Genomic DNA, 26509 nt, shown 5'->3' on the forward strand with positions numbered 1-26509 from the left:
GGAAAAGGGAGCAGATATTTTCAATGAAATGGTGACACATGTAAGAGAAAGTAGAAATGTGAATTAGACATAGATTTATAGAAAAAAATAAAACATTATCTGCCTTTAATGCAGACATTTAAATTTCCAGCAGATGGAGATGTTACCACGTGAAAGGGAAGTTTGACAGGTGGCCCCAGCTTCGCTTTCCAAAACATGATGATTTGTTTCTTAGGAGTGAGACAAAACGAAGATTCCTAAAGCAACAGAAATGACAGAAGAAATCATACGCTCTGTCCCATAGGCACCAGTATTTCCTGGGACTGTTTACTGAGTTGGTGCTTAGTCAAGAGTGAATAAATGCCAGCGTACAGAAAAGCAACATCCGAAATGAGAGAGTGGCAAACGCAGCCTTGTCCCTGCTGCCCAAATGTTGATGGGTTGACTTATATTAAAATATGTACACTCCTGAGTTTAAAATAAGTAACACTTTCTAAAAGAAACTTTAAGTGTTACCTGGGTTCCTAATTCAGGGGGTTCGATTTTTAAATGACGGCATTCACCAGTTGTTTCCTTATTTTAGAAGAATTTGGCAAAAATCGTTTGTTTTCTAAGCTTTGTGTTTGGAAACAGAACAGAAAAGGATTCTGTTCGCCTTGTAATCAACATGTGTTTGCATTACACTACTTGTTACTTTCAGAGCCAGGGTTTCAGGGGTTTTGTTTTTGTTTTTGTTGTCTTTTTCTTTTCTGATCTCTAGAGATCCTTTGCAGCCCATGGGCATAGGGTCAAGTTGTTTTCACAGTTTGCTTGCGTTTTGTTTTAGGTTTCTGAGAACTTGGGCTGGATGCTTTTTATCACGTTTGAAGAATGAATAGCTGTGCACTGGAAGCTGACTGCTAGGCATAACTGATTAACTTTTTTTTTTAAATAGGCTGAGGGACTATAGAAAGGAATCTTGTTGACTGACATTGTTGTCTGGGTGATCTCAGGTGTTAGGGAAACATTTACATTATCTGCTCAAGATGCTGTGGTTTGGTGATTCTCTCCAAACCAAATGGTACCCAAGAATCGGGGCTTACACAGGGATTCACTGTACACAGACAATATGCCCTGAGATTTAAAGGGTATAATTTTTTTATAATTTGTTTTTCTTCCCTAGAGTCTTTTTTCCTAATATGTATAAACAGAACTCAAAATTCATTCAAATGCGTTTTCAGGAAAAAGGGAAATATGCTGTTTTAGATTTTAGTCTTAGAATAAATTCCAGGAGGGGGATGAATGGGTTGGTGGGTATGAATTATGTTGCCAGGTGGGGTATGAATTACAGAGCCTGATACCTGTCTTACTTTCCCAAAAGCTGCACCAGTCATGTGAAGATAGCACTTCCATCCCAAACTTGCTTTATGTGCTCTTTTTTTTTTTTTTTTTTTTGAGACGGAGTTTCACTCTTGTTACCCAGGCTGGAGTGCAATGGCGCGATCTCAGCTCACCGCAACCTCCGCCTCCTGGGTTCAGGCAATTCTACTGCCTCAGCCTCCTGAGTAGCTGGGATTACAGGCACACGCCACCATGCCCAGCTAATTTTTTGTATTTTTAGTAGAGACAGGGTTTCACCATGTTGACCAGGATGGTCTTGATCTCTTGACCTTGTGATCCACCCGCCTCAGCCTCCCAAAGGGCTGGGAATGTGCTCTTCTTAAAAAAAAAGAAAGAAATCTTTCCTGTGAATCATAAGTATATACAACAAAGGCTTAGAAGTAAATATTAGGGTCTGGTTAGGGAATCTCAGGCATGTAGCTCAGAATCTTGGTTAGCACAGCTTATGAGAAACCTCTTAAAGATTTCTTTTTCTCAGCCAAGAACCCCTCTTCCAAATTGCTCTAGGTTCAAGCAAAGGTTACCCTCTCTTGATCCCGGGACCTCTTGCTGTCTGCCAACCAGAGATGTCTGGATCTTCTTTTGATCTTTTTCCCCCTCAACCCAGAGCTATTTAATCACTCCTGCGGGAGACAGAGGCGTTTGTTATTTGGCCATCAACAGTTAACTGCTTTTGTGGTTTACACACATACGCAGAAGACAAATCAAAACTACACTCAGGATGTCGCACTTTCTCAGTAAAACCTGAGACTTTAACAAGAACTTACTTTACCTCCTTTCATATAAATCAGCCCTTGAATTCATCCAGAAAGAGGCAATCAGTTTGCGTTTCTAACACTCTTGAGGGCTTCTTAAATTTCTGCTGCATAGCCGCTTGGTTTGTTCCCTTTAGCCTGTAGGTGATTCATTAATTTGTTCACCAAACCTATATGGAGTACCCACTAGGTGCCAGGTACTTTATAATAGGAGAATGTGGGTGAAGTGATAGAAATGTATCCTTAGTAATGGGGAACACAGCAAACTTCATGCAGGCTTTATTAGTTTGGGTCAGTCATGTCATCTTCATTTCCAAAGGATGGCTGATTTTTCCATCTACCAGAAGCCGTTTGTTTCTGAAAGGTTTCATGGTGTTCAGCCCTTCCTGTATGCCAGCTTCAGATGAAGGAGGGAAGAATAAAAATAAGAAAGCAAAGCCCTATAGGACAGAGTGGTCTGGTAGGAAATCATCTCAGCTACTGTAATTTGCTCACCAATTTGACTTAGTTGTTTCATTTGAGTATTGATTTGATTCCTTGGAATTTAGTATGTATGTGTGTGTGTAGGGAGGGAGCAGGCTTTGGATGTTTGTATGGAATCTGGCATATGGGTTCCTTCTAAAAAAAATTGTGATTTTATATATATATATATATATAAAACATAAAACTTACCATCTGATATGGTTTGGTTGTGTCCCCATCTGAATCTTATCTTGAATTATAGCTCCCATAATTCCCACGTGTTATAGGAGTGACCCAGTGGGAGATAATTGAATCATGGTGTGGTTTCTCCCATACTGTTCTCATGGGAGTGAGTAAGTCTCTCGAGATCTGATGGTTTTATAAGGGGAAACCCCTTTTGCTTGCCTCTCACTTCCTCTCTTGCCTGCTGCCATGTAAGACATGGCTTTCGCCTTCTGCCATGATTGTGAGGCCTCTCCAGCCTCATAGCCACTGTGAGTCCATTCAAAACTCTTTTTCTTCGTAAATTACACAGTCTTGGTTTGTCTTTATCACCAGTGTGAAAATGGATTAATACACCATCTTAACCTTTTTCTTTTAAGATTCAGTCTCATTCTTGTCTACCAGGTAATGGCACAATCTCGGCTCACTGCAACCTCCGACTCCCTGGTTCAAGCGATTCTCCTGCCTCAGTCTCCCGAGTAGCTGGGATTACAGGCACCTGCCACCACACCCAGATAATTTTTGTATTTTTAGTAGAGACGGGGTTTCCATGTTGTCCAGGCTGGTCTCAAACTCCTGACCTCAGGTGATCTGCCCACCTTCGCCTCCCAAAGTGCTGGAATTACAGGCATGAACTACGGCACCAAGCCATCTTACCCATTTTAAAGTGTTAAGTCCCTTCACATTGTTGTGCAACAAATCTGCAGCATTCCTTTTATCTTGCAGAACTAAAACTCCATACCCATTATACAGACACTCCCCATTGCCCTCTCCCTTTAGCCCCTGGCAGCTATTGTTTGACTTTCTGTCTCTGAATTTGACTACTCTGGGTACCTCAGAGAAGCAGAATCATATGGTATTTGTCACTGTGTGACTGGCTTATTTCATCCATGTAGTAGCATGTGTCAGAATTTCCTCTCTTTAAGGCTGAATGATATTCCACTGTATGTTTATATCACATTTTGTTTACCCACTCATCCGCTGATGGACACTTTGTTTCTTCTGCCTTTTGGCTACTGTGAATGATGTTGCTATGAACATGAGCATACACATATCTCTTCAAGACTTTGTTTTCAGTTCTTTGGGGTATATACTGAGTAGTAGAATTGTTGGATCGTATGGTAATTCTATTTTTAAATTTTTGAGAAACTGTCATACTGCTTTCCATGTGGCTATACTACTTTACATTCCCACCAACCGTATATAAGGGTTCCAGTTTCTCCACATCCTTGCCAACACTTGCTATTCTGTTTTTTTTTTTAATAATAGTTTTCATAATGGGTATGAGGTATTGCTTCCATTTCTGAGGGTGAAATAATAGAATGAGCAACATATCCTGGACAATCCCTGAATTTTCAGATAAACAGACACAAATCAGGAAATGCTCCCATTTGCCTTTATATACCTACTATCAAAAACCAAACAGCATGGCCCCAACGAAATCTGGGCCAACGGTTTAAGAGAGGTTATATTACACTTTCTGTCTGTTTATGTGATCTGAGTTTCGTGGCATTATCTGTTTATGGTGAACTGTTCTTATGACTTTAGCTGGACAAGGAAACCAAGAAGAAATTAGAGAGGACTTAAAGGGTAAAAGTATTGGAAGATTCAGGATTGCATAGATAAGCTGTAGCAAGTTTGATTTTCCTTTACATAAATGTACAGAGGTTAAATCCAATTTTGGATCTTGTGTCTCCCTATGTCTACTTTGTCATGTAGCCCTCCTTTGACATCTAGCCCTCTGAACCCACAATAACAGACCTTGAATGTCCTTGATCTGAACTTGCGTCTGCATTTGTCAGAGCTCTGCCTGAGGAGTAGTTTACCATATTGAGTTACCTAGCAAATTTTCTTGACTCCTGATCTACAAAGTACAGTTGGAAGGGGAGTGGGAATAACTGGGATCACTGTCAGAAAAATCACAGGCTTTCATCTCAAATATATAAGGCATTCAAGGATAGTTTTCTCTTTTTCTGGGCCCTTCAATTTTTGGTAATTATAATTGGCTAAATCTCTGTGTGTGTGTGTGTGTGTGTGTGTGTGTGTGTGTGTGTGTGTGTGTGTGTATGCGATTTCTAGATTTGCTGTACAGAGAGGGCCTTGTTCTGTCCTCTAGGCTGAAGTACAGTCATGTGATCATAGCTCACTGCACCCTTGAACTCCTGCTGTTCAAGGGATCCTCCAATGTCAGCCTTCCAAGTAGCTGAGACTACAGGCACAAGCCACCACCCCGGCTAATTTTAAAATTCTTTTTGCAGAGACAGGGTTTTGCTTTGTTGCCCAGGTTGGTCTTGAGCTGCAAACCTCAAGCAATCCTCCTGCACTGGGCCTCCCAAAGCACTAGGTTTATAGGTGTGAGCCACTGCACTCAGACTAGTTGGCTAAATCTATCCAAGAGAAAGTAGAGCATCAGGCTTTTGCTACATATTCAAGGTGAAGTTGGGAACCGAGTCTAGGAAAAAAGCCAGTATCACACAGGTTTCCTGGCTATGGTTATGTTCAGTGTCAGGGGAGGGGTGGGAATCTTATTCTGTAGTCACACACTTTCCATTGAATCTGAGTATGCCTGTTAGTGGCAACTTTCACTGAAGGAAAAGAATAGTGAATCCTTTAAGACTTAGGTTTATCAGTGGCTGATGATACTGCAGGAGATGATGGCCTCTCAGAACACAGGAGACTATCACAAGAAGTGAGATTAAAACTCTGTCTCTATCCAGATCCAATAACAATGAAACTTGCAGGTGGCTGTTTGCAAGAACCATGGAGAGGAAGAAAATAGAATAATGAGACCCTGGACAGCATTTCTAGATTTGGCTACCGTGCAGCTGGAGTCCTGAAATGCAGCCAAAATGCCATAAAGCCCATCTCCCTACTCTTCTTCCAGGGATATTTTAACTTGGCCATGTTTCTGTGATCATTATCAAAGAAAACTAAAAGAACAGGCAGCTCAGAAGAGCTCTGACGACAGTCCAGGGTCAATTTACTACTTAAAAGCAAGAGAATATTCGAATGAAGCCTTGAGACTACTGGGGACTACTGCCCATTCCAACTTTTCTGCCAGGCATTGGCACATATTGATAAATGTTGATATTTCCATGTCTGCAATTCTTATAAAGCTTCCAAATGCAGACATTCCACGACTTCCCTGGGCATCTAGTTTCATGGGAGGAGAAAGGAAGTTAACTTTTATTGAGTGCCTGTGTCTTTACAAGCATTCTCATTTGATTCACAGACAAATCTTTAAGATAAACCTTGTCATTCTGATTTTGACAGATAAGAAAAGCAAGGTTCTGGCCAGGCTCGGAAGCTCATACCTATAATCCCAGCCCTTTGGCAGGCTGAGGTGGATGAATTATCTGAGGTCAGGAGTTCGTGACCAGCCTGACCAACATGGTGAAACCCCGTCTCCACTAAAAATACAAAAAGTAGCTGGGTATGGTGGCACATGCCTGAAATCTCAGCTACTTGGGAGGCTGAGGCAGGAGAATTGCTTGAGCCTGGGAAATGGAGGCTGCAGTGAGCCGAGATCGCACCATTGCACTCCAGCCTGGGCAACAGAGCAAGACTCTGTCTCAAAAAAAAAAAAGAAAGAAAAAAAGAAAAGCAAGGTTCATAGACATACTTCGTCCAATGACACAAGCTCAGATTCAAACTCGGGTGAGAACTATGCAGAGACCATCCTTTCTCTTGTATGCCTTTCAGTAGATTCTCCAGTGTGCTGGGTAGTTTGTCTACAGGCCTAACCAGCATCCTTCCTGCCGTATCTCTTTGAATATCATTGCATTTTAAAGGTTCTATTGGACCCTAAGGGCCTTGGCTATGGAATTATAGTGCTGGCCCAGCTAGTTCTGCAGAGCATCTTCGGGTCTCAGAGAGCTCGAGAGCAAGGCTACACCTCATTTAACTCAACGGCCACCATCCAAATTGTCCTATGGTCAAGAAGCGGGCTGCTTTTCATGTGTCTTCTGTACACATCCTTTGTATTTCCTTTTTGTCTTTGCCCATCCTTTCCCCTCAAATACCACCAAATACTGTTTCAGCCTGAGGTTTCAATTTGGTGCTGGCACGATGAGCTCATGTCACGCTTTGTGTGGCCATGACAAGAACGTCCTTCCTGGTGCTTCCTTTGAGAGGGAGCCGGGGCTGCTGAATTTGTTTTTCATGCAGCCACAAGGGAACCTCCGCTTCTCATTTGTCCAAATCCTTGTTTGTCTTTGGGGAAGTGAAATGCTTTCATTTGATTGTGATTAGGATGGATTGATGTCTTTTAAAGTCCTGTGGAGGAATGAAAGCCAAGCTTACTCGGGGATTATCCCCCTGCATTCAGTTGGAGTTGAATGTGGAGGGCTGCATTCGTTTGGTAAATAGTGGGGGTGGAGCCTGCCCCTGCCTTTTTCTCCTGATGGTTGTGCGTATTTGGACGGAACGTGCTCTGCCTACAGAGAGAGCCTGAAATAGTCTCTCAGCGAATAACTGTGGCCTGAATGGGGGAATGAGGCTGGCGAGTTCCTTCAGGGTCACGGTTTCCACCTTTCAGTAAAAATGATCACTTTCCATATTTGCCATGTAAATCCAATGAGCCTTCATGCAGGAATAAACTCACCAAGCCACAGGGAGGGAGGCGAGCCTTGGTTTCCAAGCTCTTGTAGAATCTCAGGGAAAAGGCTGGAGTCCGGTTGATGGAATCAGCCCCTTCCCCAGGTCCTTTGTGTCTCCCTGTGTATGTGCCTGTGCAAATGGCTCCTACTGTCTGGCTTGCTATTTATTTGGTTTTGAAAGTTCCTGGGTGTCTGGGATTGTATCTATTCATCCCCCTCTGTACAGAGGCATGTAAATGAGATTGTTAATTCAGTTGAACAATTGATTAAGCTGCTTTTTAGTGTGCTCAGCACTGTCCTAGGCACAGCAGGGAGGCATGAAAGAAGCCCCAGAGTACTCTCTATCTGTGACCTTGAGCGACTCCAGGGCCTTCCTAAGCCTCCTGTTCTCATCTGTGAAGTGACAAGGTCAGACTGGCTGATTTCTATAAGGAGTCTTCCTGTTCCAAGGTTCTCTGATTGAGGCAGTCACTGAGATGGAATGATATCAAATCAGAATAACAATTAAGACCCACTGTAATTAAGAATATAATTGAGTTACATAGAAAAATACATTATTTGGTTGTATCCAGAGTACAGTCGCCTGTAAATAATACAGGATGCCTAGTTAAATATAAATATCAGATACACAATAATTTTTTACCGTAAGTATTTAGTGTAAGTATGTCCAATTCAATGTGTGCTCTATGTCTGAAATATTTAAGCATCCTATATTTTATTTGGCAGCCCAAACCCAGAGAGATGGTGCAAACTAGACACCTAAAGGTGGACTTCCCTTTGGGCTGTCATACACTCTGTTGTCCAGCCACACTAGCCTTCTTTTCACTCCTCCTCCTGCACAGAGAGTGTGCCTAGTCTGCTGGTACTGCTTGAGATGTCTTCCTCCCCACTCGTCCTTCACAGAGCTAACTCTTACTCATCCTTCAGATTTCAGTTCGGAAGTCACTTCCTCATTAAAACCTTTCCTGATACCCTGGACTAAGTCATTTCTCCCTTTTATATACCCCAGGAGACTTTGCCATCACAGCACTTGGCACAATTTGGCATTTATATAGTTGCTTACATTTCTGTGTATTTAATAAAATTAATGCCAGTCCCTCTGACATCTCCACCCACTTCTACTCAGCACTCGACAGCTATTTCTGAACAGATTTCAGTGTGAAATGCTTCCCAGGAGTTGTGGGTCTGGAGCTCAATGCTGAAGGTGGGATTTGCGAAGGCAGATTGGAGAACCGAGGATATTCTGGACAGGTGAATAGAAGAAACAGCCACCGAGGTGTGAATGCCTGTGCTGTGTTTTTGTAACAGTGAGGAGGACACGCCCAAATGAAGGAGGCAGTGGTCTTGAAACCTGCCTTAGGAGTTAGATGCGGACATCTGATGATGGTGAAGGACTGGATGGCTGTGAGAAGAGGGGTAACATGATGAAAGTCACTTGTTAGGGGGTTTTATTAAACCCCAAAACGAGGAGCTCAGAGGCCAAGAGCCCTCTGGGAGGCTGCTAAGGGACATGCTGTGAAGGTGACAGGACATCCAGTCTAAAAATCCCCACTGAGCTCCGTTGCCCTCCAGATGCAAAGCCTGTGGCAGCTCACAAGGACTGGGTGGAGGCACAGACAATTCCCACTCACTGGTTTCTGCAGTCAGAAGTTGAGACTGGCCAGGTGCTGTGGCTCACACCTGTAATCTCAGCACTTTGGGAGGCTAAGGTGGCCAGATTGCTTGAACTCAGGAGTTCAAGACCGGCCTGGGCAATATAGTGATCCCCATCTCTACAAAAATACAAAATTAGCTGGGCTTGATGATGCATGCCTTTAGTCCAGCTACTCAGGAAGCTGAGGCAGGAGAATCGCTTGAACTCAGGAGACAGAGGCTGCAGTGAGCCGAGATGGCGCCACTGCACTTCAGCTTCGGCGACAGCTAGACCATATCCCCCTACTCCCCCCAAAAATTATAACGTGAGCTGGGGTTCCTTGGAGTTTTCCCCTGAATTCCTGGATGATGTCATACCAGAACGTTCTTTTTCTGAAGCCATCCAAACTCTTTTCCTGCTAAAACCTTCCTTTTCCAGTGCCTCCCGAGTCTGCTTCTCAGTGTCTAGCAGAGAGTGTGTGTGTCTGTTGAAAGCACAGCACGGTTTTCAGACATCAGGATTTGCTGAGTGGCCCATACATTATGTGCCAAGATTTTCCACCTGATGAACCCATGTGTTATCACTGTTGAGTGCTTCGGCCTGATACCAATAGACTCTGAATGAAACATGGACATGCACACACATATGTACAATACATGTACACATATATACCATGTAGACACAGGTATATAAATATACACCTAATATGTACTATAAATACACATACTCTGATACACCCACACATCTATATCATATATACACATGCATACATAATGTATACATCATGTACACACATAAAACATATATGCATACATATGCATGCACAGACACATACCTGTACATATGCATACCTTTTTTACTGAGATGGTAATAGCAGGGGATGGGAAGTCAAGCGGTCCTCCTCTGGGTATTGCCCGTAGAGGTGCTACCACTTCTTCTGCCTTGGACTTTCTCTGGTTTCCAGGACCTTTACTTTATGTGGCAATTTATACCAGAGTTCCTTTCCCTGACTTCCTTCCCAGAGCTCTCAGCAGCCTCAGTTCTTGACAGGAGAAACTCCAGCCACATAATTTTGCTAGAGGATATATATTTAGTCGGTATTTTAACATATATCCGCTCAGATAGTTAAAAATTTTCCCAAGCCATCAAACACTGGCCCATGGCCTCCCACCTCTACTGAATCTGTCAAGCTGCTTTCCTGACAGCCAGACTGGCTTTCCACTGGCAGAACCCCTTTCCAGCTTATCTATTAAATATAACATTTTAGGATGTAACACAACATGTCACACAGCGTGAAGAGTTTTGAACAGTATGGTGCCTTTTCATAATGGCATTTGTTTTCAGTCACTTTTTCCAGCTCTAGATTTAATCTGATGTGAGAGAAAAAGGAAACATTTCAGAAAAAGGTTGGGTAACTTGGACAAGGTGGGCTTAGCCAAATCCCATGAAACTATGTGTCTAGGAACTTTCCACAAATGGGAAGCTACTGTGTTCCCTGCTCGGCTTTTAGGTGTGCAGGATGTAAGCTGTAGCACTTCCCAGGACTCTAGACAAGTTGTTCATTCTTCCTATGAGAACAGTGGTCTTGCATGACCTGGGCTGCTGGTTTACCTCCGCAGCCTCGCCTGGTATCGGTTCGCGCTTTCCACTTCAGCCATGAGGAATGTCTCCCAGCATCTATGTGCTTCGTGCTCCCGGCCTTTGGATATATCTCTGCCTGGAATGCTCCTCCCTCCTCTCCTCCCCTTCACATAGTAAGTAAACTCCTACCCCTCTTTCACAGCTGTAATTTCACTTATTTGTGTAACTAGTTAATTCATACCTATCTTTCCTATGAAATTGTAGTTGCAGGAAGTCAAGGACATAGTCTCTTTTTAAAATTATTTCTGGTCGGGCACCGTGTTAACTCAGCACTTTGGGAGGCCAAGGCAGGCTGATCATAAGGTCAGGAGTTCGAGACCAGCCTGACCAACATGGTGAAACTTCGTCTTTACTAAAAATAAAAATTAGCCAGGCATGGTGATGCATGCCTGTAGTCTCAGCTACTCAGGAGACTGAGGCAGGAAAATCGCTTGAACCCAGGAGGCAGAAGTTGCAGTGAACCCAGATCGCGCAACTGAATTCCAGCCTGGGCAACAGAGCAAGACTCCATCTCAATAAAAATTTATTTCTTCGGTACTTACTATAGTGTCTGGAATAAGATCCTCAATATGTATATGCTGAGTGATCAGTTCCATGAATGAATAAATGCTGATTGTCCCATGAGGGCCGGGACTCTGTCTTAGTAATTTATTTATTTCTAGATTCTTGCACAGTGCCTGGCATACAATCTGATGAATGAACAAGCATTGCTTCATACATGGCCCCATGCTAGGCACTGTCCTTGGCCTTGAGGGGATAAGCTTCTGCTTAGAGAATATGTACTCAGAGGAAAGAATTCAGAGTGTAATAGAGCACTGAGGATAGAATTCTAAGTCAAATCTGAATGTAAATCCTTCTGGCTCTAGCACTTTCTAGCAGTGAGGTTTTTAACCTCCCTGAGCCGAGGGTTTCTCATCTGTAAAATGGGATAGTAATAGTGTCTATTTCTCTGCGTTGAAAGAGTGATATGAACTAATACATATGCAGCGTTTCACACAGTACTTGTTACAATGCAAGCACTTTAGCCAGGTTGAGTGTCATTATAATCAATTTAGGAAATCTCTGTGCAGTATTTTAAGTGTGGTGAGGTCATTGACAAACAGAATGACTCCAGACAAGTCTTTTCACTTTTCTGGGTGTCAGTTTTCTATTGTGTAGAATGAAAGGATTGGGTGAGGTCTTTCCAGCTGTGATGGTCCATGTAGTCCAGAGATAGCAAGATTAGTGGGAGTGGCTATGAAAGAGGAAGCTTCCAGGAGTCACATCTGCAACGTCAGGTAGAATTTATTTAGGCAGAGAATAGAACATGAGACACCAGCCAGGGGAACACTGTGTACAAAACCATGGTGGTGGAGAAGGAGCACAGGGCATTTGGCGAAGAGGTGATGGTTCTTTAGGAGTGGTGGGAAAGGAGTTGTATAGAGCTACAAGTTCTTGAAGGGAGGGTGACCTGAAGAAGGAAGGTTTGGGGATAATATAGCTTGAGCCAGACAAATGGGGAGAGGGCAGGGAGCTTGGAATCAGGGAGACCAGCTAGGACAATATGTAGCCTGTAACATAGGCTGATGAAGGCCTGGGCTGGGATTTGGCAGAGGAGTGAAAGGGAGGAGGAGAACCCACAATGAATGAATGATACCGCTTGGTGGTAGAGCCAATAACAAAGGTTGAAAGAGGTTTCTAGAATGTTTGTTGCCATTGACAGACATACATCCTTGTCCTTGAGAAAACTGGGTTGTGCTCTAGAAATCTGCATTAGTGATTGGCAACCCAGCAGAAGATTGAAAGCTGGCAGCTGGGGGTGCAGAAAGAGGGAACAGGAGGAGAGGTTGACAGCCAGCTCCCATGTCTGGCATCACAGCAGACCCATGCAGGTTTCATGCAGCTGATGGGAGTAGGCCAGGGAATTGAGTAGGAGACAGGGGCATGGAGTTAGAAATCCAAAACGGAAACAGAGTCCACTTTCTGGGCCATAGGAGGGAGGCTTCATTTATTTAGCTGGCTGCCCTAGGGGAAGCAGAAAGTCCCCAGGCCCCCATGAGATCCAAGCAGGGTGAGGGTAGGTAGGTAATCTAGCCTGCAGCAGGTGACTTTGTGGGGTAGGCATGCCCCAGTGGTGCCACAGCTGTAGCCCATTGGCAGCACAGAACAGCAGAGGGAAGCTCTGTTTGGAGTAGCTTTGGGTTCCAGAATGGACTAGTGAGGCGGGGAGTGCAGTGGGAGCAAGGACATTTCAGTCACATGGACCTGCTTACAGCTGAGCTCTACACTTACCACGTGGTTGTGACCACATCACTGAGCTTGCCTCAGCCTCAGGGTCCTTGTCGTCCATTGGCAAGGATTGGCTAAATTAATTTCTATAAAGAGTCTAACATATAGTAAGTGTCCAATAAACGCTAAACATAAAATTTGCAAAAGGCAGGACTAAGTTAGGCAGCTACATCCTAATGCCTGCTAAATCCAAATGCAGCTAAAAAGGAAAGAGAAGTTCCTGTCCCCGCTCTGTGTTCTGCACAGTATAGATCATACCTGACAACTCAAAAGGAAATTTCCTCCTTGCAAGGCCTCCTGACGGCTGCAGTCTTCGCTGTCTAGCTTTCACATATACAGCTGTAACCTTTTCTTTAGGTAGCCAAACATCATTTTGCATGTTAGCTATGGCAGTGCATTCCCAGGCTGTCATCTAGTAGCCTGGTTACAAGCCAGGTCTCCTCCTCCTATGCTAGTTCAGAAGCATCAGTTAGAGCAGAGGTTCTCCAGGTGTGACTCCCAGACCAGCAGCGCTGGCATCACCTGGGAACTTGTTAGAAATGAATATTCTTGAACTCTACACTAGGCCTACTGCATCAGACACTCCAGGGAGTGGGGTCCATCAGCCTTCGTTTTAGCAGAAGACTTCCAGAAGTTTGAAAGCCACTGAATGTTAGTGTTGTGGACAATTAGAACTATATTTACATATGCATGGTGCTAAGACTATTGATAGAAAATTGAGCCAGTGATTTTTTTCAGGGTTCAAAAGGGATGTTTTTGTATAAAAGATACCTCAGTAAATCTGCAGAAAGAAAAATAAACATTAAAAAGACATTTTCGTTCACTGTTTCTAATCCATATCTGAAGCCGGTTAAAACAGTCAGTTGAGTGAGATTCAGTAGGGCACCTCTTTTTTTTTTCTTTTTTTTTGGAGACAGGATGGAGTCTTGCTCTGTCACTAGGCTAGAGTGCAGTAGTGCAATCTCAGCTCACTGTAACCTCCCCCTCCCAGATTTAAGCAATTCTCCTGCCTCAGCCTCCCAGGTAGCTGAGGCTACAGGTGCCCACCAACATGGCCAGCTAATTTTGTATTTTTAGTAGAGATGGAGTTTCACCATATTGGCTAGGCTGGTCTTGAACTCCTGACCTTGTGATCTGCCCACCTCAGCCTCCCAAAGTGCTGGGATTACAGGCGTGAGCCATTGCACCCAGCCCCAGTTAGTGCACTTCTAAAGTTTCTAAAGGACATTGCTTTTAGAAATGCCCTTTAAAGGGCATTCAGTATGAACTTATAAAGTTTAAGTTAAGTTTAAATTGCAAGTGTGGGATGGAAGATTTGGGGTATTAGGCAACTGATAAGCTGTGTGTTTTTGCATTTGAGCTTTAATAATGGAATGCACCCAAAACAGTTTTCTTTTTCCGAACAGGAAAAGCTAAGACTTAATCTTACCCCTCTTCTATTCTGACTTTTTCAGAACAGTTTTCTAATTCCAGAGAAGAGTCTGGCCTCTGAGAATCATTCTGCTCATCTTATTTTCCATAACTTTGTCCTGGAAAATGCAGTCTGGGGAAAAGCATTTTAAATAGTAATCATCTGAGTCTAGTCCAGAATTTGGAATCCAAGGGCAGGGAGATACTTTGTCATAAACAGGAGCAATAATACATAGATAATGTAGTCAGTGGAGGTGAAGCCTAGTGCTCCCGTGGCTCTGGCTGCTCCTGGGTTAGTTATACCAAATGCAGCAAACTCCTGGTCCCTTGCTCTGCTTTGAGCAAACACCTTATTTTATTTAACCCCTGCATACACACTTAAGACACTGTATCCACATGTTTCTAATTCATTTACACTTCACTCATCAGCATGTGTTGGGTAAGCACCCTGCCACCTCCAAGTTTTATGAGCTGCGTTTACTAGGCTGCAATTCTTGAACAGGGGTATCAAATATTTCACAAAAAAAAAAAAAAAAAGAACCTGACCCTGGGAAATGAGGGCTTCAGTGCTCAACTTGGAGTGAACGTGTGATGTTTGAATGCATCTGCAGCTAAGCACAGATGTTACCTATTCTCCAGGAATAGCTTCATGTATTTATGCACAGAATCTCCTCTTGTTGTACCTGGTTTTTCTCCCCACTTAAATGAGAGTGGGAGAATGTGCAATTGTGGGAAAAGCTTGGACCTTGTTTCCTTCCACTTTCTGGGGGCTCCCGTCCCTCCCAAAGTCTCCTTGCTGGCTGAGAGCAAATGCAAACCAGTGAAGTAGCAAAGCTTCCTAAAATCCAAAAGCTCAACACTTTAGCAACATTTTGCTTTTCTAGAAGGCAGCATTCCCTTTTGCATAAGTTTCTTCCACTTATGTAAAATTTCTAAGAAGATAGCAAGGAGATTTTTAGTTTTTTGTTAATTTTGAATAGAGATTGAAAGGATCTACCATTAATAATAATTGCACAGAAGGATTTCATTTCAAAGTACCTGAATTGTGGGAGTTATTTTCTAGATTTTTTTAAAAATTGGTTTTTATTTTCTATCCCAAATTATGTGTGTATATGTTTTATAGAGTCAAGTAGTTCTAAAAGTTTGCCCTTTCCCTAATCTTTCCTACTCCTCTACCATTTTAGCTGTTCTTTTGATTTTTACCTTATCTCTAAATAATACTCACATTGTTAATTCTGGGTTTTTATGTTTTAAATTTTTTCTGTTGAAAATGAAAAGCTTGTCCTCTTTCACTGTCCTCTCCCTAGACCTTACCACACGCAAACACTCCCCATCCCACACCCTCTTGATGTAATTGTTGTAATTTTGCTTAGACGAATGAGCATTGCTCACATTGTGATGACTGTGCACATACACTTCACACTGCAGCCATGTGCTATACCACCTTAGGTCGGATATCCAGAGCACTGATCCTCAAGCAGAGATTTACTCCTAGTATTCCTTGGGGCACAGCACCTGTGACGGATGTGGGAGGCAGGATTGGACAGAGGGAGGTTGGGCTGTGATGCAGTCACACCAAGGCCTCAGCTCGTCCTACAGGAAGCTCTGAGCAGAAGGAGCCTTGAAGAGTTACCAGCAATTGAGACAGGGCAGGCCTTTGTACCAGAGGACCAGTCATTAGATGGAGCTCTCCCTGAGGAGGAGGCTTAACCCTGGGGGAGCCAGCTTCCTCAGGCACAGCACAAGCTCTAGAAATTCACAGCTGTTGAGCCAGCTTCTAACTGCTGGGGGTGTGGCTGACTGGGGATTGGGTAGGGGTAGATTATCTGGGCACCGTAGTGAAGCATTCACCACATAGACTGTGATTATATTTCCTTTCCTGAAATCTGACTTTCTCTGTTGTTGACAAATACCTTTTGGTTTTTAGTTTGCCTACGTTTCTATGTACCTGATACTAATTCAACCCAAGCTCTTCTAAATTGTGTACATCTTCTTTCAGTAGCTTCATGTCTCAGGATCTTAAAATCTCAGTATCTTAAAATGTATTGGGTATTCTGTCCATTTCATCTTCAAGAATTCTCTCCTGGAACTCTGACCTGCTCTAGTCTTTCCCTAGTTCACACCTGTCTTGTTGAGATCTCCTTTCTTCCTAGTCCTGAGCATTCTCTTTGCTTCTTTCTTGGCTTAGATCTTCTGTCTCCTGGATCCCACGCCTTCTTCTTTCTTGTTCTACTCCTTCATTGTGGTAGACTACATCCTCCAATAAGGGCGTGTGAGAAGTAAATTGCATTTCAGGAGTTGCATTTCTGAAAATGCTTTCTTCCTAAGGATTGATAATTTGACTAGATATAGAATTCTGATTTAGAAATGGCTGTGCCTCAAAAATGATAAGGTATTACTCAATCATTGTTCAGCCATCAAAGTTATTGTTGAGAAATCCAATACTATTTTGTTTCTATTTGGGATGCTTGTATTATCTTTTCTTTGTCCCAGTGTCTTGAAATTTCAAGTGATGTGCCCTTCATGGGGGCTTGTTTTTATCTATTTATTGGGAGACACTTCTCCATGCTTACAAGTCTTTGGAGCATGCCAAGAATGCAAGGCCCTGACCACACTAAAATCACATTATTTCCAAAGTTGTATTTGCAGTGAGCAACCTTGAGGGATAAGTCTCCATTCAGGACAAATAGTAGGGTTGCTTATTGCTTTCAATAAAAGCAGTAGATCTCTCAACCTCAGTGTCCCTCAGCTGCAGTACAAAGCCACTGTATATGCAGTATCCATGGGCCCTATGGATTGCCCCTTTGGGACTTGGGGGCAGAGGGAACAGACGCAAACACACTAATGCTCACGCTACTTGCTCTTCCATGAACTGCTTGCTCTTCTTTATCTCTCACTCAGAAATCTTCTATCTTCTGTTTGTATCCATGAAAACAGTAACAAGATAACTTATTGATTGTAAGTAAGGTAAGATCAAATCCCAGCCCTGACACCATTATCCTGGGCACTTGATAGACTCCTGCAATCTGGAAACTGAAATTTTCTTGAGTTATCTGATGATTTCCTGTGGATCTGGAAAATTAATTGCTTCTGCTTTTCCTTTTTGTAAAATTCCAACTTTATTGAAATAAAATTCATATGTCATAAAAGTCACCAATTTAGTTGTTTTAGTATATTCGCAGTTATGTAACTATTATCACGATATAATTGCAAACATTTTTCTCATCCTAAGAAGAAAGCCCATATCTATTAGCAGTCACTCCACATTATCCCTTCTCTTCAGGCCCTGGCAACCACTAATTTGCTTTCTTTCTCCATGGATTTGCATATTCTGGGCATTTCATGTAAATGGAATTATACAATATATAGCCTTATATGACTGGCTTTTTTTACTTAGCATAATGTTCTGAAGATTTATCAATGTCATAGCAGGTATCCATACTTTAATCCTTCCTGTTGTCAAGTAATATTCCATTGTATGGATATACCACATTCACATTTTGTTTGTCCATTCATCAGTTGAGAGACATTTCAGTTGTTTCCACTTTTTAGCTGCTAATGCTGCTGCTATAGTCTGAATGTCAGTGTGAACCTAACATTCAATGTGATATCATTTGGAGATGGGACATTTTGGAATTAAGTTATGAGGGTTCCTGCCTCATTAATGAGATTAGTACCCTCATAAAAGAGACTTGAGCAAGGCTCCTTGCCTCATCTGCTATGCGAGGATAACAGCAACAAGGTGCCATCTGTGAAGCAGACAGAACCCTCACCAGACACTGAATCTTTTGGCACCTTGATGCTGGACTTCCCAGCCTCTGGAACACAGAAATAAATTTCTGTTTATAAATGACATAATATAAGGTATTTTGTTATAGCATGCAAACTAAGACAGCTGTTATGAATATTTATGTACACATTTTTAGGTTAATAGGTTAAATTTACACCCATTTTCTTCTAGGAATTTTATAGTTTTAGTTTTTACATTTAGGTTGATCAATTTTTTTCTTTAGTATATGGTTTGAGGTAGGGATCCAACTTCATTCTTTTGTATGCAAAAGTTATCCCACCATCATCTGTTACAGACACTATTTTTTCCCTATTGAATCATCTTAGCTCTTGTGTCGAAAGTCAATTGACCATAAATGTAAGACTTTATATCTAGACTCTAAGTTCTATTCCATTGATCTATGTGTTTAGCCTTATGATAATAACACACTTCTGTTGATTTGTAGTACATTTTAAATTCAGGAAATACAAATCCTCCAACTGTTTTTCTTTGGTCCCTTGCATTTTTGTGTAAAATTTAAGATTAGCTTCAGAAAAATAATAGGCCAGTTGGTAGTTTGTGTTGAATATGCAGATCAATATGGGGGAGTATTGCCATCTTAACAAAGTTAAAACTTTAGATCCAAGAAAATGTGATGTCCTTCCATTTGTTTAGATCTTTCTTAATTTATTTCAACAATATTTTGAGATTTTCAGTGCATAAATCTTATACTTCTTTAAATTGTTTATAGGTATTTTTATTCTTTTTAATGCTATTTTAAGTTGAATTGCTTTTTCAAATTCATTTTCAGAATACTCATTGATAGTAAATAGAAATACAATTAAGAGGTAGAGTCTCACTATATTGCCCTAGCTGGTCTTGAACTCCTGGCTGCAAGTGATCCTTCTAACTTGGACTCCCAAAGTTACAGGCATGAGCCCCCGTACCTGGCCCTCAAAGTATTTTCTAATTTTCCCTGTGCTTTCTTTCTTGATTATTTATTTAGGAGTATGTTGTTTAATTTCCATGTATTTAAAAAGTTCCCCAATTTTTTTTCTGCTATTGATTTTTAATTTCATTCAATTGTGGTCTGAGAACATACTTTTCATTATTTTGATATTTTAAAATTTGTTAAAGTTTGTTTTATAGCCTAACATTTATTCCCTCTTGGAGAATGTTTCATGTGCACTTGAGAAGAAAGTGTATTCTGCCACTGTTGGGTGGAGTATTATATAGCTATCTCAGTCTAATTGCCTTATAGTATTATTCAAGTATTCTATATCTTTATTGATCTTCTATAGATCTCAGTCTAATTGGTTTATAGTGTTATTCAAGTATTCTATTTCCTTATTGATAGTCTATAGATATCTAACTGGTTTATAGTGTTGTTCAAGTATTCTATTTCCTTATTGATCTGCTTTAGATATCTAAGACTAATTGGTTTATAGTGTTATTTGAGTATTCTGTTTCCATATTGATCTTCTGTCTCATTGCTGTATTCATTATTGAAAGTGGGATATGGAAGTTTGAAACTACCATTCTATTATTGTCTATTCTTTCAGTTCTGTCAGATATGTGTGTGTGTTTTAAGCAGAGTCTTACTCTGTCACCCAGGCTGGAGTGCAATGGCATGATTTCGACTCACTGCAACCTCCGCCTCCCAAGTTCAAGCAATTCTTTGCCTCAGCTTCACGAGTAGCTGGTATTACAGGCACGTGCCACCACATCTGCCTAATTTTTGTATTTTTTAAAATAAAGATGGGGTTCTGCCATGTTATCCAGGCTGGTCTCAAACTCCCAATCTCAGGTGATCTCCCCACCTCAGCCTTCTAAAATGTCGGGAATACAGGCCAGCATGCCCAGCCTGTCACTTTTTACTTTATGTATTTTGGGGCTTGGTTGTTATGTCTTCCTGACGAATTGACTCTTTTGTTATTATAAAACATTCTTGTCTCAAGTAACAACTTTTGTCTTAAAGTCTACTTTGTCCAAAATATTAGTAGAGCCACTCTAGCTGCCTTTTGCTTTTATCAAAGAGTTGATTTTCAGAGGCACTGAGAGCCATTCTGGAAAGTGGGACCTCTAACTACTTCTTACAACTCTTAGAGATCACTGTTCCGATTTTAGGTCTGTTTTCTTTCCCCTACTTCCAAAGTTACCTTTTGGAGACTCCACAATGCTATGTAGTTTTGTTGCTTTTATTGCTGCTTAGGATTAGCTTTCTTGGGTCATAAGTCCTTATGATGGCTACTTCTGCTTTCCAGTTTCCAGAATTTTGTAACTGTTAACTCCTTTTCTATTTGTTCTTTTGAGTTTATTACTTTTTAAAAAAATTTTATTATATCGATGGCTTTTCCAAGGAAACAAAATTCAATGAGTGATTTAAATCTTTAACTTGTATTAGAGGGTACACCCTTTAGCTTTTAGTTGCTTTACTCTTAGTGACCTAAATTTTCTTGTATAGTCACCAGCATTTTTTTCATGATCAGAGGGCTTTAAATATCAGGGCTCCTGATACTTGGTAATATCCTAAATTTAATTAGAGTGCTTATATTTGGGGTTATATCATCTTTTAAATTCAGGTATGGAATTTGAATAGCTTTGATTCAAAATAAGAAGAGTCAGCTGCTTCCAAGTCTGCTTACTGCTTGATTTTCCTCAGAGCAATGATTCCCAAACTGACCATGTCCTGGACCTCATCCCCAGAGTTTCTGATCCAGGATGCCTGGGGTTAGGCCCAAGAATTTGCATTTTCAGCAAGTACGCTGGTGTGCTGGTGCTGCTGGTCCCAGGCCCACACTGAGAACTACTGCTTTAGTGTGTGGATGGTGAAATGTTCGTTTTGGAAACAGGGAGGACATTCAGGAAACAGATGAGAGCAAAGAAGGAGGAACAGAGAGAAGTTTGTGCCCACTTGCTCTTATTCCATTGCTCCCCTTTCTGTTTTCCCCTTTTGTCTGCACTAACGAAACCTGACAAAATCTGCATAGAGTAGCGTCTCCTGGCATCAAAACTGTACCTGACTCAAAGGCAAAAAAATAAAGTGAATATTCATGCAAAACCTTAATTTGAAACCCTTCGAATGTTGTTGTTGCTGCTGTTTTTGAAATAGGATCTTGCTCTTGCTCTGTCATTCAGGCTGGAGTGCAGTAGTGCTATCACAACTCACTGCAGCCTCAAACTCCTGGGCTCAAAGGATTCTCTCATCTCAGCCTCTTGAGTAGCTGGGACTACAGGCATGCACCCTCACGCCCGGCTAATTTTTAATTTTTTTGTAGAGACAGGGTCTCATTATGTTGCCCAGGCTGGTCTCGGACTCCTGGGCTCAAGCAATTCTCCTGCTTCAGCTTCCAAAAGTGTTCGCATTATAGACATGCATGCCCAAATGTATTTTTATGTGGAATTTTAAAGGGGTTGGGGGCTGGGGGCGGTGGCTTATGCCTGTTATCCTAGTACTTTGGGAGGCTGAAGCAAAGGGATCACTTGAGACCAGGAGTTTGAGACCAGCTGGGCAACATGGCAAAACCCCATCTCTACAAAAAATACAATTAGCAGAGTGTGGTGGTGCACACTTGTAGTCCCAGCTACTTAGGAGGCAGAGGTGGGAGGATGGCTTGAGCCTGGGAGGTCATGGCTGCAGTGAGCCAAGAACACTCCAGCCTGAGTGATACGAGATGCTGCCTCACACAGACACAAAGGTGGGGCGGGCAGTGGGTAGGAAGTCTATGCAGGGTTTAGAGAAGTCATTACATAATTTTATGAAAAGAACTGGGCATTTTTTTTTTTTTTTTTGAGAGGGAGTCTCTGTTGCCAGGACTGGAGTGCAGTGGTGCAGTCTCGGCTCACTGCTACCTCTGTCTCCCAGGTACAAGTGATTCTCCTGCCTCAGCCTCCTGAGTAGCTGGGATTACAGGCACCCACCACTACACCCAGCTAATTTTTTGTATTTTTAGTAGAGGCAAGATTTCACCATGTTGGCCAGGCTGATCTCAAACTCCTGACCTCATGATTTGTCCACCTCAGCCACCCAAAGTGCTGGGATTACAGGCGTGAGCCACCACACTTGGCCAGACCTGGGGTATTTTTTAAGGCAACAGAATGCTACGTGGTTTTGTTAAAAAGCCCCTTGTCCTCAGGTTTCAGTTATCTCCTAGTTGCAAATCTGAGAAGGCAGACCCAGTGCCTACTGGTAGGAAGAGCCAGAGTTAAGGCCATTTTTCTAATTTCTTTTCTTGTGGCCTTTTGGAGATTCTGCTGTAACTGTCTCATGTTTAGCTTTTCTTTTTTTCTCAGAATGTTCTTCTGCAGTATAGTTGAGAATATTGAGAAATAAAATTGTGGCCCCAAAAGATAGGATCTCAAAGGATAGAGATACCTGGGAGGAAGCCAAGAGAAGTGAGGACCCAAAACCCTTGCCCAGATGAGGCTGCCTTTCGCAAACCCTTTTATTACTTACAATGCAATGCACCTGGATCATTCTAGCGCTTCAGAAAGCCAGGATCTGGGGAGAGGGGGAATAGGGTCTTAATAGATGAAATGAGAAAGCAAGTTACAGGAGATGAGCTTTGTCTGCAGCTTGTCACTTCCTTTCTTAGGCCTGTTTTTAAATCTATAAAATGATGGTTTGGTTGGGAATAAATCCCAAAGGTGGTTCCATCTTGGTTTTATTTATTTCCCCCAAATCACTTCTTATATCTTTTGGGCAGCCAAGGTAAGAAACCAGGTCTCTTGACTTATAAGATAGAGCTCAGAGTACCTAGACGATGTGATCTTCCTGAACCATGTGGTCCCAGAGGCTCCATGTTATTTCCTGTTAGAGGTTTTCAGTGGCTTTGGAATAGAAGGAAGTTTATTGCTATGACAGTCAGGCAGCCACACTGGGGAAATATGCTGTGTTGTGTTGTGTAGGAAAAAGTCAGTATTACCCAGTCTGGTAATCTGATTTTTAGACAAAGGTTTGCCCCTGGAACGGGCTGCCTGTGGCTGAGCATAGCATTAGTCTTGTCTCCAAAAACAGTTAAAAAAAAACAAAAAAAACAAAAAAACTGTGTGTACTTGGCTTGTCTGTCTCTTTTAGATATAGAAATATATTTTGCCTGGAAATTATTTTCATTCTTATTTTGGAAGCAACTAAATTGCTCTGAGATGTTCCTTGTAGCAGTAATTAATTTAGCATTTACTGTGCACCCACTGTGCGCCACGCTTGGTGTGAAGTGATAGAAACGTAGAGAAAGACTCTGAGGTGGGGAAATATATCTAGCAGTAGGAGAGGAGAGAAAGCTAATGGGGGGAAAAGGCCAGGATTTATTTATGCATCCCTTGTTTTATTCTTCAGAGATTTGTTTAGCATTTGCTTTGTGCCAAGCTCTGTGCTGGGTTCCTGGGATACAAAAGTAAGACAGAGACATCCTGTGTTCTCACAAAACCACACTGCAATGCATCATGGTTAACCCTGAAATAGAGGAGGCCACATCAGCCTGCGGTGGGGCGGAAGTAGAGGTGGGATCAAGATCCATGGAGGGCTTCCTGAGGAGGTGACCTGGACATGCAAACAAAGTACGAATGTGTGCCAGCCAAGTGACGGAAGGAACAGTTAAGCAATGGCTAGAGAGAGGAAGTGCTTAGTTGGGTGTAGAATGTGGATTTAGGAATGTGGATTTAAGGAAGAACAGGAGGAAATGAGGCCATAAAGGTAGGTGAGGCTCCACTCTTAAAAGGTATTTTATCCCTCGATTAGAACTTTGAACTTCAACCTAAAACGATGGAGAAACCACTTAAATATCTCATAACGGAGGAATTACAGAAAGCTGCAGCCATTTAAAAAGACATACAGATGATATATCATATCTGCATAGATTTTAACTTTAAAAAGCAGAACATGGCTGGGCACAGTGGCTCATGCCTGTAATCGCAGCACCGAAGTAAATGACTGCAGGTAAATGACTCTGGAGCCCAAAGTGCACTTTGGTGCTGGGATTACAGGCATGAGCCACCCTTGGGAGGCTGAGGTGGGGAGATCACTTGAGGTCAGGAGTTCAAGACCAGCCTGGCCAACATGGTAAAACCCCATCTCTACTAAAAAATAGAAAAAAAAAATAACTAGCTGGCTGCGGTGGCAGGTGCCTGTAATCATAGCTATTTGGGAGGCTGATGCAGGAGAATCACTTGAACCCAGGAGGCATAGGTTGCAGTGAGCCGAGATTGCACCATTGCACTCCAGGCTGGGTTATAGAGTGAGACTCTTCAACATAAAAATTGTGTGCTCACTATGATCGCTGATGTATGAAGTATATCTAGGTTGGTACAAAAGTAATTGCGGTTTTTGCCATTACTTTCGATGGCAAAAACCACACCTACTTTTGCACCAATCTAATTAGTTTTGACAATGGCAAAGCATGGGAGGATGTCTAAAAGCAGAACCTGTTATTTGCATGGTGAGAGTCTTTAAGAATTCCTTTATAATATTCACTCAGCATTGAATTACTACTATATGCAAATAGATCAAGATACAATCCCTTCCCTCTATCATCGAATATGGGGAGAGCTGATAACTTTCATGCACTTTTAAAAAGTGTGGGATTATGAAATGTCCAGAATAGGCAAATCCATACAGAAAGTAGATTGGTGGTTGCCAAGATCTGGGGGGGAGCGAGGAATTGAAATGACAGCTTATAGGCACAGGGCTTCTTTTTGAGCTGATGGAAATGTTCTGGAATTATATAATAATGGTTGTGGCTGGACATAGAACCTTAGGAACATACAAAGACTCATTGAACTGTGTAGTAGGTTAAAATGATTTTATGTTACATGAATTTTATCTCAATAAAAATTATAGGAAGAAAAAAGGTGCTGATTCCAAAGAGATGGCGTTGCTTGCACGTCAACTTTTCTTTATTTTATTTTGATAGTAAAAGGCAATCGCAAATGTGAGTTGAACTGCCAGGCAATGGGCTACCGCTTCTACGTACGGCAAGCTGAGAAGGTCATCGATGGCACCCCCTGTGACCAGAACGGCACGGCCATCTGTGTGTCTGGGCAGTGCAAGGTAAGAGCCCCTGAACTGGGGCACCTGGGGTGAATTCTCGGGGCGTTTGGTCTGTGACTGCTGACTCCATTGTTTTCCAGGGAGGGACTAGTCTGCTAGCTCCCCCCAGCCCACGTGGGGGCCCTTGAACCATGCACTCTGGGGGGACTGGGCTGAGATGGGGCTACTTGGTCAGCCCTGACTCTGCTTGTGATCTTTGGGCATCATCATGTCCAAATAATGAAAATGCCAGTATTAAGTGATTTATGTTGACGCCACATGCTTCACAAGGGACACGGTGATCTTTGCTGGTTGGATCTGGAGCTCCTTCCTTGCCTATGAAAAACAGAGGTTATGGAAAGGGCACTGCTGGTTAAATCAAGAAATGGTTGACGTCATGAGGGTGGCATTTTAAAGGAATAGCATATTTTATCTTGCCTCTCCCCAGAAAAGGCAGGCTTCCAAAGGAAAGTTGTTTCGTGCCTTTTGTAGCAGAAGTTGTACTTTAAACAGGAAGTTTTCAACCTCCTTGGGCTTCTGAAGTCTGTTCCAGGAACTCCCCCGCCTGGCATTCTGCAAACATTCTGGGCTTGAGAGAATCCTTGTAGGATGCTCAGCATTGACAGAAAGCACCATTTGGTTAAAAAAAGGCATCTTGCCGGGCACGGTGGCTCAAGCCTGTAATCCCAGCACTTTGGGAGGCTGAGGTGGGTGGATCACGAGGTCAAGAGATCGAGACCATCCTGGTCAACATGGTGAAACCCCGTCTCTACTAAAAATACAAAAAATTACCTGGGCATGGTGGCGCGTGCCTATAATCCCAGCTACTCAGGAGGCTGAGGCAGGAGAATTGCCTGAACCCAGGAGGCGGAGGTTGCGGTGAGCCGAGATCGTGCCATTGCACTCCAGCCTGGGTAACAAGAGTGAAACTTCGTCTGAAAAAAAAAAAAAAAAAAAAAAAAAGGCATCTTAGGTGAAATGGCACAAATTCTGTGGCCACGTTAATTTGCGCTAGGACTTGTACCTTCCTTTCATCTACATGTGCATTAGTGGAGCTAAGATTTTAGCAGTTAAATGACTCTGGAACCCAAAGGAAGAGTTTGTCTTAATTAGCACTCTATAGCTAGCTGGCAGACTGATTTTTATCAAAGGAAGAGCTCTTTGACTATAACATCTGAAAGTTCCTATTATATTTTGAATACAAATTGCTACCGTGTTTAATATTAAAGATATTGAGGTGTGATTTATGAGCACAACCTACCCCCCCAACAACATTTTGAATGAGGAGGTTTCATATAGGAGGCAAAATAACTAGCAAAGCAGGATTGATATTTTCAGATTTTAAAAAAGGATATTTTAAATTATTAC

General features: G+C 42.2%; 1 protein-coding gene across 1 annotated transcript in view; it reads left to right on the plus strand.

The window, feature by feature from the left end:
• THSD4 (thrombospondin type 1 domain containing 4) overlaps positions 1 to 26509 on the plus strand; it is a 672648-nt gene that overhangs the window by 261174 nt on the left and 384965 nt on the right. Inside the window, exon 7 of the mRNA XM_035259084.3 lies at positions 25026 to 25162. Coding sequence (XP_035114975.1) covers positions 25026 to 25162 — 137 coding nt within the window. The remainder of the gene's footprint in view (positions 1 to 25025; positions 25163 to 26509) is intronic.

Source organism: Callithrix jacchus, chromosome 8, assembly GCF_049354715.1.
Source record: "Callithrix jacchus isolate 240 chromosome 8, calJac240_pri, whole genome shotgun sequence".
NCBI lineage: Eukaryota > Metazoa > Chordata > Mammalia > Primates > Cebidae > Callithrix > Callithrix jacchus.